At 37.3% G+C, this 19,687-nt stretch overlaps 1 protein-coding gene across 1 annotated transcript in view; it reads left to right on the top strand.

Annotated features, from left to right (window-relative positions):
* LOC104272719 (potassium voltage-gated channel subfamily KQT member 1-like) overlaps positions 1-19,198 on the top strand; it is a gene marked incomplete at its 3' end in the record, with an annotated part of 46,976 nt that extends 27,778 nt beyond the window's left edge. The window contains exons 5-11 of the mRNA XM_009867790.1: positions 261-339; positions 3,192-3,288; positions 8,260-8,400; positions 14,970-15,080; positions 16,058-16,153; positions 16,969-17,097; positions 19,036-19,198. Coding sequence (XP_009866092.1) covers positions 261-339; positions 3,192-3,288; positions 8,260-8,400; positions 14,970-15,080; positions 16,058-16,153; positions 16,969-17,097; positions 19,036-19,198 — 816 coding nt within the window. The remainder of the gene's footprint in view (positions 1-260; positions 340-3,191; positions 3,289-8,259; positions 8,401-14,969; positions 15,081-16,057; positions 16,154-16,968; positions 17,098-19,035) is intronic.
* Positions 19,199-19,687: the final 489 nt, after the last annotated feature.

The following is a 19,687-nucleotide window of genomic DNA, read 5'->3' as shown; positions in this document are numbered from 1 at the left end:
GGGTGTACATATTTTCTTGGGTTTGTGGCAAGTTGCCTGATTCGTCAGGATCTTTAAAATTTCCATTATTAAATTCATCACGGAAGGAATTATTGTCATTGTTTTTCTGATATGAAACTATTACCTTAACTTGCTGCCCACCAAATTTCAGCTAACTTACTTAATTTCTTTTTAAAAAATTCTTTCCTCAGTCTGTATTTGTTACGTGTTCCAATGCCGAGAGCTAATATCTAATGCTTTTTTTTCTTTTTTTTACACAGATCTAATTGTAGTATTAGCCTCAATTATTGTTCTGAGCATAGGATCTAATGGACAGGTGTTTGCTACCTCTGCAATAAGGTACGTTCTTCTCATGACTATAGCTCTTCAAAAACACAGATGTTATATTTATATCTAATTCCACAATTTTCAGATTAGATGTATACGTAGTTTTCCTAATATAGGAGAAGTTATTGTATTGAAACACTGGACAGTGGAAGACTGTGTGTTATTGTACTTGGTCACTGATTGAGAAACAAGAGTGTAGAAACAAGATATATGAAGAATGGTGTGAATGCTGTAGCCAAGAGGAAAAAGCTAAAGAAACATTATGTCCTATATTAAACATCAAACAGCTCTCTTTCTGAGACAAAAGAGTATTACAGAACATTGGTTTATTTAAGAAGTAATCCATACAGCACTTAACTAGGTACTTTTTGAGAATGAATAATTACTTTGTTTAAAGAGTAATTATGTTTTGGTGGATTTGTTTGGCATAAGTAACTCGTACCATACATGAACCAGAAATATATGATGTCTACAGTGTTTGTTCAGCTTGCATCAAGTACTGCAAGCTCTTTTTGGGAAGTAAAGTGGGTAAACAGAGGAAAGGAATGATAAGCAGAGTAGGTGCACTTCCCACTCCTTCTAACTTAACTTGCAAGATATGCTACCTGTTCTGTTACAAGCCTCTGTCACAACTGTCTCGTTGTGATAGACAATCACTGGAGGGAGCTACATGTTTAAAGTATTTTTAAGGTAACTATTACCATAGAACATTAATCCTTGCGTGACGATAAAGACTCACACAGGTGCCATGAATGTGATTTATCAGATCATACAGCTGAAGAGAAAGGTGAATGTGAACATTCCAAAGATTTTGTTTAACTAGAAGTGTAGGAAGGATTTTAATGAAAAGGCTTGCACTGTGTTTATAGGTGAAGCCAGGTGGCTTTGGGCTCAGTGCAGCCTTTCTTATGTTAAAATATTGAATCACTGTCCTACCACTGAGAATGCATTCTGCCAGAGAAGCTTAACCCACATCTCTGCAGTGTTACTGATGCCCCACTGAAAAACTATCTGAGTCAGGCAAGTCTGAGTCCCATCAAGTTTCCTCAGAACTGTGATGTGGGTGGCTGTTTTTGAATTAAGGAGTGAATCTCACTCATATCCTTGCCTTTGCAGTAGTTATTTTTAAGGTATACTGTTCTGGTCTGCTTTGGACCTCCCTTTAATCCCAGCAATCCCAGAAAACGTGGGTGCATGCGTGTTAGATTATTTTCTTGTAGAATGAAGTTGCAAGCTCCAGAACGACAAGGTATGACAGGCTGACATTTTGATCCCTGCAGCAACCAGTGTGACTGAAACCTAGTAGCACTGCAGGGTTCACAGTCGAGTCTTACATCCTTCTGTCCTTACTGTTTTAAGCAAATTGATAAAAATTATCTTCTTTCCAACCAATCTCTTTTCCCTTTTAAGAGGAAATGGGTTGTGCAGTTGGAGTTTCTTGTTCGCTATCTTGTTTTATAAATCTTCATTTGTAAAAATTGCCAGCCTACAACAGGCATGACAGTGCTTGGCACTAACATAGCCATAACTACCTCAGATAAAGCAGAGGCAGGAAAATCAACAACTGCCATTAGGTCAGGGCATCAAGAGGTGTGTCTAATAACTGTACAAGGGAGCTACATGTATGTCTCTCCCATCCTGATATAAATAACTGATAATCTATTACATCGTGTAAGTCTATTTGTGCTCACATATATGATACTCTTGTCATTCTTCTTGAACTCATGTTTTAATTAACAAGTTTTAAGTGGATATTTTAAAGCTTGCAGCTGACTAAAATTATTATTGCTCTAGCATATCAAAGAAATAACAAAACATGTTCCTGTACCCAGTCACTCATACAGGATTTGATAGGATTATTTTGTGCTTTCCAAAAAAAAATGACAAGCATTTGATTGTTTGTCAGCTGTGGAAGCTCAGAAAACCTGCTTTCTGGTTAAAGGAAAAGTTGGCTCTTTCAGAAGAAAGGATGCTTTCCCAGTCTGAGTAACACCAGTGACTGAAGGATGCACCATGCTGTTTCCTCCCTCTTAGTGTAACCCAGGAAAATGCAGCCACAGCCAAACCAAAGTAAAAAGATTGAGTTAAAAAAACCCCAAAACCCAAAAAGAGCAGCAGCAACATTTTAAGGGTAGCTAGAAAGAACTAATAATACTTGTAGTTAAAAATTTTCAGATAGATTAATTCAACATTCATAATTTTTGCTCTTCAATATTTTATTTCAGTGATAAGACACTAAGATGAATGTGGGCAAACAAAGCTCATTGTTGAACTGGTGACTAGAATGAAATATTCCATTTAATAAAATTCTGCTGAAGAACCATATGGATACTGATTTTTCTTTAATTGATGATATTTGGTGTGTAAGTTATTATCCTAAAATCACATTTTATCTATTCTCAGTTAGATGATTTCTATAAATTACACAAAAAGGACTTCAGTAATACCATCTTTGGTTTACATTCTGCTTTTGGCAAATGGAGAAAAAGTTTGCTCCTACTTATGTTAGCAAAACTTGAAGCAGTGTTTTTATTTGGAAAGGAAGAATTTGAGAATCATAATCAAGTAAAATATGCAAGGTTCCTCTGAGTCTGAAAGCACATATTTTAGACTTTTTAAAATCTTTTTGTTTAACTAATTGCCATCCTAGGCAGTATTTCTGAATATATTTGAATATAATGAAACGTGATCTAAACATACTGTCTACTGAGATGCATCAAGTCTAAGATGCAATCCTAGCCAGGGGCAATGCTATCACAGTTCTCTAGTATAGCAGTATGTTAGTGAATGTAGTCAACTGTATATAGTTAGAGCAGTATTGTTCGCAATCATTAATTTTATTTAATGTCTTATTTTTCTTACAGGGGAATACGGTTTCTCCAGATACTTCGCATGCTTCATGTAGATCGACAGGGTGGCACCTGGCGACTGTTAGGATCGGTTGTTTTCATACATCGTCAGGTATTAGATCTTTAGAGATCCCCACCATTTTGTTTACTTCACTATATTCTTTTCGTAAACTTCAAACTATAGACTTGTTTAAATGACCAGTTACTGTAGCAAGAGAGAAAATAGTTTAGAAGTCTATCAAGTTTCTTTCTACTTTTAAAATGGGAACACTATTCTTAACTTAGGTCAGTAGCTAACAGAGTATCAGCATCAGTATCATTTTTTAAATTAACTGCTGTACTCTTTGGTGTTATGTAATTTAATAAATGCACTTGAGTGGGCCACTTTTCATATTGCAAATACTGCCCACTGTCTTCATAGATGTATTCCTAGCTCGGTTGTTCTGTGGAAAGACAAATACAAGCAGAAAAGCCTTGATAGAACAAGTCAATTATTTAAATTATTCTGGTTTTACTGCCTGAATAAGGAGTTTTCTAATTCATTCTATACATAAAAGTACTAATTCTATTATGATAGTATGCAAATAAATCTACTTTTTCAAGAGAGCATTCACAGAGGTGAATTTGGCTGTTAATAGTTGTATATGCCTTAAAGCTTTGAAACACATACTGTGTGTGAAAGCTCGTTACTCAGGAAGAGCTTAAATGCTTAGTGCAGACTTAAAAAAAATTATAGATGAAGGCTTCTTTTTGGGGCTTCATGAAATCTCTTGATGAAAAGTTGACTTAGCTTTATGAGCATAATAAACTTTAGCCTTTAAACCTTGCTTGTCATACCATACTGTGGAGGGCTAATACTGTGCTATGAATCTTTACATCAGACTTGTAAGGGTGGTTCTTTAATCTACTTTTTATGAGTGGAGATTTGCTCTCCAGATACTGACAAATAGATATTTCCGTGTAGACATTTATTTGCTATTTAGAAAACTCATGTTCTGAGGCAGAGAATGGGTGATACTTAGTCCAAAAGATTAATCTAATACTAAAAGCCACTTTTCTTCCCTTTACTTTTTCCCCTAGTAGTGTAGGAAATTTTATGTCACGGTGGCTGTGCAGCATTGAGGCACACTAAGGTGCTCTAGGATAAAGCCTGCTTTGATCCTGTGCAGCAGGATGACTTTAATACTCTGAGTCTGTGTGGTCTTCATTTACTATGGTTGCATTGCCTATCTACTTATGGCAGAGCTTATATCCAAGTACATTTCCTCAACATTTGCTAACCTTACTGACAGAGGTGTTTGAGAGAAGTTGTTCCTGTGGGTGTTCAGTGTTTTAGTCAAAAATTTGGAAATACGATCTCCAAAATACAACACTTAAGTCTTAAATACCACAAACATAAATAAGTTCAATGATTTAAAAGGAAAAAAAATACCCTTGGAGAAGGGAATTTGTAAATAAACGCACCTGAAATTCTGCTAATCCAAAGAAGTGATTATGATGATACATAAAACTCTACAGATCTGTAGTGCCTGTCAAAGCAGATCACCCACTAACACATTAATAAAAACAAAAAAACGCACCAAACCCCACACAGTTCTGTATTGACATTGGACAAATGTAGCTGAAACCCTAGCATGGCACTGAACGGAAGGGAAAATGGAACCTTTATTCCTGTCCAGTCTCTTAAATAAATGTTTGTTTAAAAAAGAAAAAACCCAAACAAAAACACCTCAGCTGATTTTTCTTTACAGGCAGAGTACAAGGTCCTGATTTATCTGTTGAGTTTGGTACTCTTTCAGGAAAAAATGGGACCCTAAACCCTTAAACAATGTGAGAAAATAAATTCATGTCTTTGTGACCTGTGAAAATAGCAAGCACTTGGATCTCTGTGGCCCAGAAGAGCTTACTAAATTTGTCACCAATGATTTCCATGTGTTTTGGAATTTTGCATATAGCTGTATTAGCTCACTCAGGCCTGATTTGGCTAGGATGTTCTTCTATTTTCAGCAGGTTGAGCTTATACAAGCATTTCTTGCCAAAAGCAACAAAACATGAGTTAATATCACATGTGATGATGGAAAGACATGGAAAAATCATGCAACTTACTGAAAAACTGAGTTAGCCAACCCAGCTCCAGCTTGTAAGCCTCTCAATTAGTTTTACTTATGCCTTACCTTGCTTTGTGAGGTCTTCTACTGCTTTGAGGAGGGAGTTCTGATGAGTTGTGAATTTGGGATTTTCCGGTATTTTTCCTAAGCATTGAATTTTGTATTGTGTTGTCCTTATCATAACTGAAAATACAAATATCTGAGTTGAAAAAATGTGTTGACTCAAGTCTCTCAATACTCAAATTTAGCTTTGTGCGTATTTGTTTTTTGTTCTTGCTGTTTGCTTTGCATATACATATCTGAAAGTCCCCAATGAAAAGTAATTTGTATTAGGCAGCACTTTTTATTCTTAAGCTCGTCTATTAAAAAAATCATATAAACGTAAAGTTTTAAGACCTGATTCCTGCAAAATGCACTTCGCTTTCAGAACATGTATCAGTTCATACTGTTTGTCATTGGTAGGCACCAGTCTATCCATATGTCTTGAAGCATGTATTATTTATCTGCCCTCTCTCTTAAATGCAGTATGCAGTATATTGCTGCCATTTCTCTTAAGAATTAAATATTAGCATGTAGTCTCTCTATACATATATAACAGGGAATAACATTTAGAATAAGTCTAAGTCATTACATTTTCATCTGTGCATTATGTGAGTTCAGTCTTTAGATGAATAGGACTGGAGCAGAGAGCTACCAATGGTGAAATAAGCTGAGCAGTTCTGTTAATTTTGTTAATATTTCAACCACTTTAAAAGGAATTCATAAGACTATGCAGAGCACTTCTGAAAAGTGTATCTTTCTGCCTGCTTCTCAAAAAGTCAACACTGAACGTGGAATTATTCCAGTTAACATCCACTCTCTAATTCTGTCCTCTGAGACTAAATCAAAAGAAAGCAGTGATGGCCATTCCTCGATAATGTGTAAAATCTGTTAATATCTGAGGTGTAAGCAACATGCCTAGTGTAACTAAAATATTTCTATTGATGTGGAAGGAAGTTACAAATCTACTAGAGATAAAAGCAGAGTGTTTCCTTTGTAAGCAGGCAACAAGAATTCGTCTCCATTTCTGTTGTAGTTTTTATGGATCACTGAACTTACAGTGTCAGGTGTCAGTTTTATCTTGCAGTGAAAAAACAATGTGTAGGCAAACCAAAAAGTTGGAAGAAATGCAAATAATCAACTATAAATGTAAATGCAAGGAATGTTTCAGAGCAATGAAGTCATATCTACATCTACACGATGTATCGTTACCATTAGAGAAAAAGTTGAGAAGAGAATGGTGACCAGCATAGAAATCCGAACTATTGAAATCTCGTTTTATTTCCTCTTTCAGCTGCCTTGTTTAGCAGACATGCCTGCAAAAAGTTAAGGATTAGATTAAAAGCCTTACCTGTGGGCAAAATTGAATATTAGAAAAATTTGTTATTTAAGTCATTAGTTAATGATTATATTAAAAAAAACACCTACTTTGCTTTGTTCCAAGATTGCTTAAAAACTTGCAGAACCTGAATTTTAATTAGTGCTGTAGCAGAAGGAAGAGTATATGGAGTTCCTGATGTTGAATGCACTTGCTAACTATCAGGGCTACATTTTCCTAGAAAGCTCTTATAAGGAAATGAAAAGAAAGAAATGAAAAAAAAAATCTGAATGAAGTTTGATGGTAAAACCTGAACCTTCCATCACAAACAGTTTAAGAAACATGGGTAGTGTTACAAAAATATCCAATGTACTTTATAAGTTGAGGCAATCTTTCTTAGGCAGGTTTTTATATTAAATCTATGTTATGGGACTATTTTAATTCCCATATTGGTTTGGATCCAAGGAAATAAAAGTAACTCTGTCAGTAATTTAAGCAAGATGCCAATGAAGATGTAGCAAGACTATGTTTCAAAATAAAAGTAGCTAAAAATGTGCAAAGAAAATAAAGGAATAATATGTATTAACTATTGAAGCATTGTAAACTTTAAGTAATTAAAATAAACTGTTTTCCCTCATAACTAGGCATTGGATTTTCCTGAGGAATAGGTGAATATGTCATTTGATTATGATGTACCATTGCTTTTATAAGCTTTACACATTTTTGCATCTGTGACACCACACATTTTGGCTTGTTTAAATACACAAGGACATTTTTCTTGAAGACTATAGCAATCTTGTATCTAAGTCACATCCATTCTGATACAACTTTCCTATCAAAAATCCTGTAGACAAGCTGGTACCTTCGCAAGAACTGTATCCTGCCCTAACAAAAGTTCCTTCTAATAAAGTGCCTAGCCTTAAACAGTCTTTGTATTTCAGGGGTGAAGCGCAGGTTACACCTACCTGACATATTTTATCTTAAGATTTTATTTTATCTTCACATGTAACTGTTAAGGCATCAATATTCAGTCTTAAGCAATCTAAATATAAGATACACAAGTTTCTTGCTTAGATATGGTCATAATCACAAGACACAGTTGTTATTTTGTAACTGTTATTTTATTGTACTGTTCATAATGTGCGTTTCTAAAGCTGTTTTACTATATTTAAAATGTATTAACATTTAGTATTTTGAGTGTAAATTTAAATGGAATAGAATCATAGAATCATACAATCACTTCGGTTGGAAAAGTCTTTTAAGATCATTGTCCAACCATTAACACTGCCAAGCCCCGCACTAAACCATATTCCTAAGCATCTCAACTGCACATCTTTTAAATGATTCCCTTTCACAAGACATAAAACAGGAGAAATGTCCCAACCAACATTTAGCTGTCAAGATGATCTTGTATACATGATGGCTTCATGAATTCTTTAGTCTGATATAAATAGAAACCAAGTCACTGAACTACCTGTTTTATTGGAAGTGAATTTCACACCTGAAATATAACTTACTAATTTTTCTACCATGATGCAAAATACCCCCAGTTATTTACAATGTTTTACAATGATAGAATATACATGATGTAACCCTTTTTTGCTTTCTCTTTTAATAGGAACTCATAACCACATTATACATTGGATTCTTGGGATTAATTTTTTCATCCTATTTTGTTTATCTTGCTGAGAAGGATGCAGTCGATGAGGATGGAAAGACAGGTTTCTCCAGCTACGCTGATGCCCTTTGGTGGGGTGTGGTAAGTCTTTACCAAAATACTGTGTGTGCAAACTTAATGCACAAGATTTTCTGTTGAAGTTGTGACCTTTTCAAAAAATCTGTCATTTCTTTCTTCACAGAACATTTTTTTTTATAGTGAAGCTTGACAACCTTATAAAAATATACAAAAAATTAAATGCATTTAAATTATTTTGGTATTAAACCTTCTTGGGAAAGCATGATATCAGGTCATTAGCAAAGGACATCAAATGTTTACAAATACAGAAGTCCACATTTAAATCCACATTTCATAAAGTGTATAAACACCTTTCCAAAGCTGTAACACTTCTTTTAAATTCTACTTAGTTACCTGCAAAAGGTACATAACTTTAAAAGTATATTCTGTTTGTGGAATTTGGATTAATGACTCTTAATTTTTTGGATCTTTCTGTGTAAAGCTCACTCAGTAATAATGCAGACCATGATGAAGGTTACAGGTTCCTGGCTTTTTTCAATAATTCCATGAGGCACAGTAAATTAAAAGCTCCATTAAAAGCAGCTGGCAAAACTTCACAGATTCACTGACTACTTTGGGGTCAGTGTAAGACCTTTTGTGAAATAAAGAAAAAAATATTATTAAGAGGAAAACTGGGATTTTGAGAGCATTGTGATAATTATTGTATGCATGCCCAGAATCAGCTGAAAAATGAGTAGACAGCTATGAACAGAGTAAGAGACCAGATTTTTTTCTACACACCCTTCATATGCCTCTTCTCGTCATGTTTCTCACTGTGACTCATTCTTTCCTTCCTTATTAGCTGCTGCACGAACCACCTCTTCTCTTGTAGTCTCATCTCCCCATCAGAGAACCTCATATATTTTATGAGCTGACTGTCTCTTTATAACAAACCCAGGGAAAATCCATGACATCGGTACCAGTGACAGAGAAAAATGAGGGGACTAGAACGGATGCAAAGTCACCAACTTCCAGAGAGAGAAGGATACATTTTGACAGTGATTTGAAACACAGTAAACTGGACTTGTTCTTAGATAAGAGATTTGAAAAGTGCCAATATGGTTATTGGGCCATAAACCAATTCTTCGTCTGCATCCAAATAAACTAGTAAGTCTGGGGAGGCAGATAAAAAGTTCCTAATACATGTATGTTTCTAATCCTTAAATTAAGCCTCTACTTCAATGAAGTATATAGAAATGTAAATTATATTATATGTAGCCTGAGTTACCACTTTTTAAGTGTTTCTATATGAAAATCTTTTAAACATTAAATTCCTGTCATTAAGTTGTCAGGTATTCATTTCATTTATAGAGTATCACCTATGACTGTGCAAAACACTAAAAACCAAGAAGAATCTAGTAAAAAAGAAAAATCCATTAAATGGCCAGATGGACTTGATTATTTAGTATGCTGTAAAGAAATGAAACTGTGGTCTAGCCCATACAACAATCACTTGTTAAAGTCCTCAATAGACAGATTATAAAGTTTTCAGAAGATAAAACCTCATGGTTTTATTTGAGGAAATATATGAAATAACATCTGGCTAGTAGAGGGGAAAAAAAATATCCCAGAAGCACAGACTGTGCTGTTTTAAAAGCAAAAGTAAAACAATTAGGGTGTAATTGAAGTTATGAAAGATACCCCATGTGTACTTTAAGAAAACAAACCACTATGCAGGCTCACTTATTCTGCTATTACTTGAGTAGTTCAGCTCAAATACCTGTGTTCAAACGACTGAATGCACTGGAACGCAGCTACTGTTTCTGCTTTTACTAATGGTCTAGCTGAGTACTCTGTGAAGTACATCTAATTAAAAGCTGGGATGCTTGTGGGAAGTTCAGCAGAGTTAGAGGCTCCCATACAAGTTTGTGCCAGTTTTGCTAAATCCATAAGAAATATCTCATATATTTTTCTAGCATAGTGAAGTTCCAAAGAGGTTTGTAGTACCATGTGCAATAGAATGACACCAGTGAAAGAAATGGAAAGCATATAGTTTGCTAATAAGGAGGTCTTAATTTAATATGTAATCACTAAAGGATGGTAGTTCAAGTTTGCTCTGCACAGTGTCCTTGGTGTCTCATAAAGTAATTCGTAGGTCTGTAAATGCAAAAGGTCAGAAATAATCAAATTCAGAACTGAATGGGAAGGAAGAAGAACCACTTATCCAACTGAGGGGAGCAAGGTACAGTGGAATACAAAAAAAAAAAACAACACCAAACACTTTTCAGCAATCAGTTTGGGAACTGGGAACTATCTGTGTTTTTTAGCATCCAGTTCTGCCCATGTGTATTCGTTCATGGGTTATTCCTGCATGTAATAGAACTTTCATGTGAAGCCAGTGTACTTTTTCTACCTTACCGTATTTTAATTTTTTTTAGCTCTAATTATCCAGGCTTGTTTTGAGTAAAGAGTAAAGAACTAAGGTCAAAAAAGTCAGAATGTGTTCATACGAGCATATTTTATTAATATTTTGGACTTAAGGAATTTAAAAGCAGTTCATTTTTGCAGACTATCAGATGAGTTTAAAATGTGCATTTCTTTACCTTTTTGAGATAGTTGACATGGAATCTGTCTTTCAAAGGGTATGTATATGCCTTGTAAAGTGTTCAATGGGTTTTGTTGTTGTTTTCCAAAACTTAACTTGTTTTGTGTAGCAGCAAGATAAAATCAGCTTTGTCTTTCTCTAGCTGTGCGAGGCACACGAAGAACACTGTCTAAATTGTTGTTTAAGCTTTTCAGAGGTCTAGGCCTTCTCAGCATTAGTGAGTCACGGTGCAGGTGCAGTTCACAGCTGGGAACAGTGACAAAGGACAAAGTGAATCAGCTTCTTTTTCTTTTCAAATCTTCTGTAACACAGAAACACAGATGTGGAGTTACTAGGGAGTGAAATTTGATTTCACTTTTGCCTTTCAAAGCTGAACCACAGGAAAAAAAAATCTTTGTAGCAAGTATTTGAAAGTCTTATGTGTCTGACAAAAACCACAGAATGTATTATGGGTAACGTTTTGCTCTGAGTAGAAAGTGCAAGCTTGCGGAACTTGATACAAATGACCTGAAAGGTTTAAATATGAAGAAAAGGGAAAATAAAGAATGAATGAGAGTTGTAATTAAATGCTAACTGCATTCACCCACTCCAGTTAAATGCAAGGTTGTTTCACCTGGATTTGGCAGGCACACAGATTAAACTGCAAAGAGATATCAAAGGCTTGTGGTATTTTATATGAAGCCACTTTCAGAAGTAAGGGCATGTTAGAACATGCATTTCCAACAGCACTGTCAGTCTGCCAGAATTGCAACCCATGTCACAGCAGTTTTTCTGTCCTTTCTGGGTATGTTTTCTTGAGGAAAGAAGAAAGGCATGTAGAAGGCTTCTCTTCCGTTGCCCTTCTGTACTTGTCTCTTGCTGTTGGTAATGCTTACTGGTTTTGCTGCAAACTGGACTATTCTGTACCATTGAACTGAAGTTAAATAGTCACTCCAGTAAACTGTAACTAACAGTAAACTGTTAGAGGTACTCATGATCAGTTGCTCAGAATTTCCAGTGGTATATTTCCATGCCAGAGTAGCTGCTTGAAACACTTTAATACTTTTTTTGAGGTATGCAGTTATGACTCTTCAAACTTCAGGACACCTTCCTATCTTAAAGCATGCAAGAAGCTCAATTGACTTCTACTGAATTAGAATTCTTCCTGTTTTGAAGTGTGCACATGTGTGTTCAGAGCCCGTGTTAGAGCATGGGCATACCAGCTGGAATGTGTCATAGCAAATCTGAGTTATGAAGGAGGTGCTGTTTTCCAAAGCCTAGTTATTAAACATTGTCTGAGCGGATAAATAATAACTTTTGGATATACTAGTAGAAAAATATTTTTGGTGTGATAAAGAAAGCCAGAGAGTTACATTATTTATAATCCTTTCCACATACTTCAATGCACTAATTAGATTACCAAGAAGAAGCCCTCTTAGGGTAGCCAGGGAGAAACTTTTGAGACATGTTCAGACACCTGCAGGAATCTGCCAGCCAAATGCCTGCTGTGGAGATGGAAAATCGTCTTTTCTGTGGTTACAGCTTTCATGCTGTCTTCCATAGTAACACTAAGGCAGCTCAACATTACTGCAGTTTGTTTTTAAGTCCTGAGTGCTGGAGAACTCAAAAAAAACCCCAACCCAACTCCCAAAAAATAACCACAAAAAACCAAGAAGCCTTTCATAAGAAAAAAGAGAGGAAAAGGAAGGAAAAGTCACAGACTTTAAGAGGTCATCTGGGTGCACTGAGGAGCTCAAGTGCTGTTAAAGAAACACTGCTTTATCTTCCTCCACTCCCCACTAACACATACTGTATTTCAAAGCTGAATTTTGGGGGGTCTGGTTTAATTTTGGGGGCTGGCAAACTCATCTGTTTGTACTGCTGGTAGTCCACAGCACCTGAGTCACTTTATGGGCAAGCTGCATTAAATCTGGACAAACATCTGGCAGGGCAGAGCTGCTGCTGAGAGCAGTTTGCAGTTCAAAATAAGAATATTCATTAAAGGATACAGATACTACAAAGTTGACTTCATCAAGTGAGAAATTAATGATGAATAAACACAAAATTTTTTTTTCAACTTGGAAAAACTCAATTTGGTGGTAGCTGCTTATTTTTTCACACAAATCTTCCCTTCAGCTCTCTGTAGAACTACTCTGAGAGGAGGAATATATTCTTCCTGTGCCTTTATTGCCAATAGTTTCTTCTGAGAAACCTACTTTTGTATAATATTGAAGTATTTGTCAGCAACTTTTCCCATAAAAGGCAATATTTCCACATCCTCTTTTGTAGTCAGTGTAAATGTACGTATTCTTTTAAGTCCATTTTGGCTGTGTTTCTGCTACTATTCAAGGCAAAGTGAAGGGAATGGTACTGGGTTTATGGCTGGTGCTCCCAAACAGAAACACATTTTTTTCTATTTAAAGATTTCCCCAGTGGTTAGTATTGGTGATACAATTCTTCCTCTCCTTACCAGAAGCTTTCCACTTCTCAGGGATACAGGCTATCCTTCTCATACCATTTTGTGGCAGTGTCAGGGGTCAGTTTGCTAAAAGCCTTAATGACTCCAATCACACCTGGGACCCTCAGTCCAATGCCTCTATTTGGGTTCCATCCTGGGTGCTTATATCCTGCCTGCGCTGTGCTGGAGGAGAGCTGGTCAGCCATTGCCACTTTCTGTTGAGGAGCGGCTGGCCCTTGTTACACTACAAACCCTTCTGGTGGAGCAACCTTCACCTGGACGCTGATTCCCCCCACAGCACTGCTTCTTTATTGACCACCGGGCTCCTGATTCTCTTCCAGCCTGTTGGGGCTCATTGGGAACCGCCTAAAGTCTCTGTCCCACTTGGGCCCTCCTTGCCTCTACAGCTTTTCAGGGATATCCTGGCACACTCACAGTGATTTAATCCCTCTACAACAAGCCCCTAATGATCCCAAACCTGTGTGAGGATGTGCCTTTCTGAGAGAGAAGGCTGTTGTCACAGCCCTGAGGGCACTAATTAACCTAATGACCCCGATCAGCATCACCTGTGGCCTCCACCCACAGCCTTGGGCTCTATTAAGCTCAACACTCTGCTAGAAGAGGGATCATTTCTAACGTGACTGCAGTGATGCCTGGCTATGCAGTAAATTGATCCCGACTTCAACCTGAGGGTTTATATTTTGGCATTGCCTCATCCGTGTTGGACTTATGTATTGACTATTGGACCTCATCCTAACCCTGACCGATGGATGAACTTCTTGCCTCGATATCAGATCTGCCTTGCTCCAGTGCTGTTTTTTTATAATGTGGGCTCTTGGTTGGACCTGGCTGCTCCTTCTGTGTCTGTTTTGCTTGAATCCTGTAGGACTGAATCCTGACCGGGGAGGTATTGATCTCCTGGCTATTTTATTTCCCTTGACTCTGGGCTCCCTACCCCTTAGGGACTACCTGTTGCACCCTGATAAGCAATGAACAGATCCAGGTACATTAATATGGTCCATCTTGTGGTTTAACCATAATTCTGAGTGGCAGAAAACTGTAAAGGAGTGGGGTGGGGGGACAAAAAAAAAACCCAACACAAAAATGCTGAGTGTGGGGTTAGCTGTATTTTAGTTCACCCTCCCACACTAGTGTTTCTGACTGACTGCAGAGCTTGACAGGTGTCCGTGCATTGATTGTGAGTCAGTGTTTTCAAGGCTTTTTACTCAGCCCTGTGGAGCTGTATTTTTAAAGCAAAAGCAGAAAAACTGCAAGCCTGTGGTTTCAAGCCCTCAGGGCCAGTCCTTGCTGTTTTGGGAGGGTGGAAGTAGCTGGCTACCAGCTGTGAGAACAGTTATCCTGGATCCAGGCTTCTGTTACATTCAAAGCAGTGGCCGTGAGTGCCCGCTGAAAAACCTAAAACCAGCATAAACCTGCAGTGATGTTTAGCATACTCCTGTGGTTTCCTTATGCACAGATCCAAACATTGTTGATCCATATGTATCTCTTGATACTTCTCTACCTTTTCTTTTCTTTCGTTTTTTCTACTTTTTTTGGGAAAAAAAATAAGGTGCTGCATTGCAGTGAATCAAATGTTTGTTTCTGGCCTAGGTAACGGTCACAACAATTGGTTACGGAGACAAAGTTCCCCAGACGTGGATTGGGAAGACAATAGCATCCTGTTTTTCAGTATTTGCTATATCTTTCTTTGCCCTACCAGCGGTAAGTAGAACTTGGATCACTTTAACAAAGCCTTACAGTTAACAAAGCCTTACAGTTAGGTAGTTTTAAATTGGTGCCTTGGATTGGAAATAATGAGGTTGGGTGTTGCTTCAGGATGTGCACACAGACATCCTCAAGTGTATGTTTGTGTGTCTGTGTGCACATGCACAAATGAATGAAACTGCTGTGTATTTACTGCAGTCATTTTAGAGAGATATGGCCTAGAAAGAAGGTAAGGATGCTTTTTCACCACTTGGAGAACTGAAAATGTTCTGTGAGGTAAAAAGGGAGGGGTTTTTATCAGCATATTAGTGCTAGAGGTGAAAGGTCCTTTGTGATTATATAAGAACAGTCTGGAGTCCTGTGAGGAGAAATACTGCATCTGCTTTCCTATGTGGTACTATAAAGCATATTTAGGCTTTTTGGCTCTTCAGATAAATGAATGGGAGTGAAATAAAGAAAACAAGATCAAAACAGCTGGAAAAAAACAAAAATATTTCTTCAGTAGCTATTAGTTCTAACAGAAATGCTGAAATTATAAAGCATATCTTTTGCTTCTTTGCTCAGTTTTCTTGGATTCTGACTTTAGTTGTGGAGTTATTTTTTTGCAAAGAATTAAAAACAAGTGCAAAGAATAGCTGTGGATCAGTCGTGCGACACTGGCATTTGCTTCTCCTGCTGTTGTGTAGGTATGCCTTTGGAGCATGACTGCCTCCATGAATGCCTGTGACTAACGTTACCTGTAGATCACAGCAGTAAACACATGTTTTTTATTGAAGCTATATGCTGCCAATATTAACCTGCTAAGTTTCAGTTTTATTTGTTAAAATAAGTAGAATCCTTTCACTGCAGGCATTGTAAAATTCAGAACTTTTTCTAGGAATGTATTTTATAAAATGTCTTTTTGTTTCATATGCTAAGCATTTGGTGTAGGTATGTGAAGTTTGGAGTCCGATTAGTAATTTTGGTTTATTTAGGGTATTCTGGGGTCTGGTTTTGCCCTTAAAGTACAGCAGCAGCAACGTCAGAAGCATTTCAACAGACAAATCCCAGCTGCAGCTTCTCTAATTCAGGTAAGGCCCATGACAGTAAAATGCATAGGAGAGTATTAGAGAGGGAGTGCAGCCTAGTAGTTAAAGCAGTGAGAGACACAGTTACTAGACGCTGTGATAGGTAATTACCTATTCCTCCTCTTACGAGTGAGCAGAGGAGGCTTTAGTAACCTCATATTCACAGGTATAATGGCACTAACTGGATACAATGAGTTTATTTGGTGAAACAGTAAAAAGACCCTTGTTATAATCTTTAATTCCTGACATCCTTCCTATATTCTCTTAGGTCCTGTGTATCTGCCATCGGATGGTGGTGATGAATTTGTATATGGATACATTTATATACACACCTCAGTTTAGAAAAATGTACCAGCATAGCATTCTATATGATAATATAAAGAATGTAATAGCATGGTGCTCAAATACTAAAATGTGGCACACTGCAGGAAAAAGGAAGCAGCAGTGTTCTATGATGCTTGCAGGGATTCACTTTTACAAAGGCTATTTGGTTTTGGTGTGGTTTTGTGGGGTGGGAATAGACCCCCTTTCCTAAGAAAAACACTGCAAAAAGTGTACTTAACATCAGTTTGTGCAGAGCGTGTGTTTCCTGGTGCAAAATACATTCACCACGGTCATCCAGAGGGAAGAGTGTATTCCATTAGGCATAATGTTGTGTGGTATAACACACTGACTGTGGTCAGAAACCTTTGCAGCACCTTTGCATCAATTAAGATTTCACTGTCAGCTTGATTTGCAGCAAAAGCTGATTCGCCTGTCCTGCAGGACAACAGTGACTGCTTATTCACAGAAATTACTGGGTTTGCGTTTTATTATAGACTTTGTGGAGATGCTATGCAGCAGAGAAATCCTACAGCTCGACAGCAACATGGAAGATCTATGTTACACCACCAGTGCAAAATCCAAAAAAACCACCAGCGCCATCTAGCCCTAGTCTGAGAAAACAGGTAATGGAGAGTTGGCAGAGCTCTATTCTTTCTTTTAATTTGATTGGGATAACTTGCCAAAAGCTTTTTAAGGTCTCCAAAGAATCTGGAGAGCAGAAAAGCATTTGTGGTGGGACATTTGTTGTCCTCACGACACAGCAGGATTAGTTGTCCTTAAAATATTCCTGAAGGACAAATGTCTTCTAATTTTAAATTTACCCCAATGTCAGACAAGTGCTGATTTTTTTTTTTAATTCCCTTTGAAATTTCTTCAGCCTTCTCAAAGGGGCCAGGTAATGCAGTGATGGCACTTTACCATTTTGTCTAGTTCATACAAGATGAAAGGAGAAAGTTAGTTTAAATATTTGTGTTCACATTTGACATGTGGCTAATAGTATGTATGCCTTTATTCCTCATGTAATTCTCTCCAGGGTGCTTTTACCTGGGGATGTGTGTAGAAATTTGGGCAAATTCCTGAGTGGTGGCTGCAGTAAAATTGTATAGCGTTTGTCCCCACAGGTAGGATTGCCTAACCATAGGTATGTAGTTTCATTGGCAAGCTTGCCTAGACTTTGGCATCCTTTTCTAGAAAGGTCCAGATCTGCAGCAGGTCTAACTCAGATACCCAGAGTTTCTAAAATGATGTCAGAGGCCTGATTTGAGGTTGTGAAATCCCACTGACAGCTGTTGTCTGGCAGAGAATTGCAGTTGGATATCCCCACAATGTTTGTAAAAAGCTGTATCAGCACAATCTGTGTGTGTGTATATGTTTCGGTGTTACAGCGTTGTGATCTACTCAGTGTTGGCAAAGTTAAACTCTGCTCATGGGACTAGCTACTTCATAACTAGAGACAGAAAAAACAGGAGGAAAAGGGTAAAGTTGAAGTAAGGCTGGATAGTGTATGTTGCTGAGCAGCAAGCAATTCATGGCAGGAGAGCTGGAAAAAAAATCAACAGTTTTCAGTGTCCTTAGTATTTTGCCTCTGTTTTCTCTAGCGAGAGGGATTTCCCTAATGTATTATTGAAATGTGAATATATTGAGCCTACAGCTGTTTGTGTTGCTGTATGTGAATACTGCTTCTCCTTAGGGATGCTTGTCTTTGCTAACCAATTACTCTGGTCTCTGAGACCGCTATTTTGTAGAATTGAGTACAGTAGTCCTAGATCTCAGCTCCTTGTCACAAGGCTACTGGAGCATGAGGCAAACTAAAGTATACCTCTTGCCTCTGTTTTGAGGTGTGTGAGTACTAGAATCAGATGGGACTGGAACCAAAGTGTTGTGAGGAACAAGTGGTAACGGCATCCAGGAGGCAGACAGCACAGGCCATGTGGTCAGTCTGTGAGTGGCTGTTATGTTGGTCACTTTAGTCACAAAGGCAGATGGAAACCAACCTTGCTAGCAACCAGCTGAAGGCAAAGCTTCATTTTTCAATCTTATGTACCAATTGTAGGGTGTTTATTAAGTTTCCTCTTTGGCTCTAAAATCAGAAGAATTTCAACTTTGGAGGTATCTTCTCATGTGCCTAATTCATCCTTTTCTGTAAAAGGTGAAATTTTCTTTAGTTGAAAAGGCTCCACTGTGCCTATCTCATAATTTAAGTCTCTGGTTATGTTTAATTAGGGCTTTAGAAAATTATTATAGCCAAGCAGTTTGTATAATCAAGTGATTCATATTTTGGGTGCCTTGAGTTTTGGACCCAATCTGAGAAATTTTACTTGAGACTTGATTTTCAGAATGTGCTGTGCATCTCCTGAGAATCGAATTCTTGCGAGATTTAAGTTGATAACTGAGAATCAGCCACTCTGAAAACATTAACCAGTGTAACATTTTCAGTGAATTTGCGTGCATTCTTCAAATAAATAAAAAGAACACTCAAATGCAATACTGTATGGTGAAGTCCATGTGTGTACCTCTGTTTTTGATAAGTGTCTTCTGATATCCCGTTTCTATTACCACAGGCTAGAAGATATAAAAGGAAGGGGAAACTAGGCTGTGGTAATGGCTCTGCACCTGTAATAAACCCAGGAGAGAATGCCTTGTCTGTTCCACAGATCACTTATGATCACACTGATGAACAAGAAGACAAAAAAGATGTGTCTTTCTACATTGATGAACCAAGAGGTAATTTACTTTTGCTTGTGTCCAGGTTATTTTTAAGAGACAGTTTTAAAGTGAATTGAACTGATAAAGTGAAAATTTCTGTGAAAAACTAATTTTAAACTAATCAGTAACATAAAAAGTCCTCAAACCAAAACGAATTATGTAACAAAAATGGGGATCACAAAGGAAATCTTTAGATTCATGTGGTGTGAACATCAAAACAGCTGAGGTGGATGGAAAGCATCCTCATGTCTACCCCAGCTTTAAGCTTTAGCTCACTTGAAGGAAAATAAAATAGGAAAAATGTCTTAACGTTTTTACATATTTCTTAAACAATATGTAAATAAATTGTGATAGAAAAACTTAATATTTTTATACCTACTTCAACAAAGAGGTTTTTATAGGGGTGTGTGTGGGGGTTTTCCTTCATTTAAAGTATTGTGTGTTGCTGTAAGCGGCTGTTGTCCTTCAACCTAGAAACTGGCTGAATTTCCCTGCTAAGCTAAGATA

Source organism: Apaloderma vittatum, unplaced genomic scaffold (assembly GCF_000703405.1).
Source record: "Apaloderma vittatum isolate BGI_N311 unplaced genomic scaffold, ASM70340v1 scaffold2724, whole genome shotgun sequence".
NCBI lineage: Eukaryota > Metazoa > Chordata > Aves > Trogoniformes > Trogonidae > Apaloderma > Apaloderma vittatum.
Note: the sequence above shows the minus strand (reverse complement) of the source record. Positions and strands in the feature narration are given on the sequence as shown.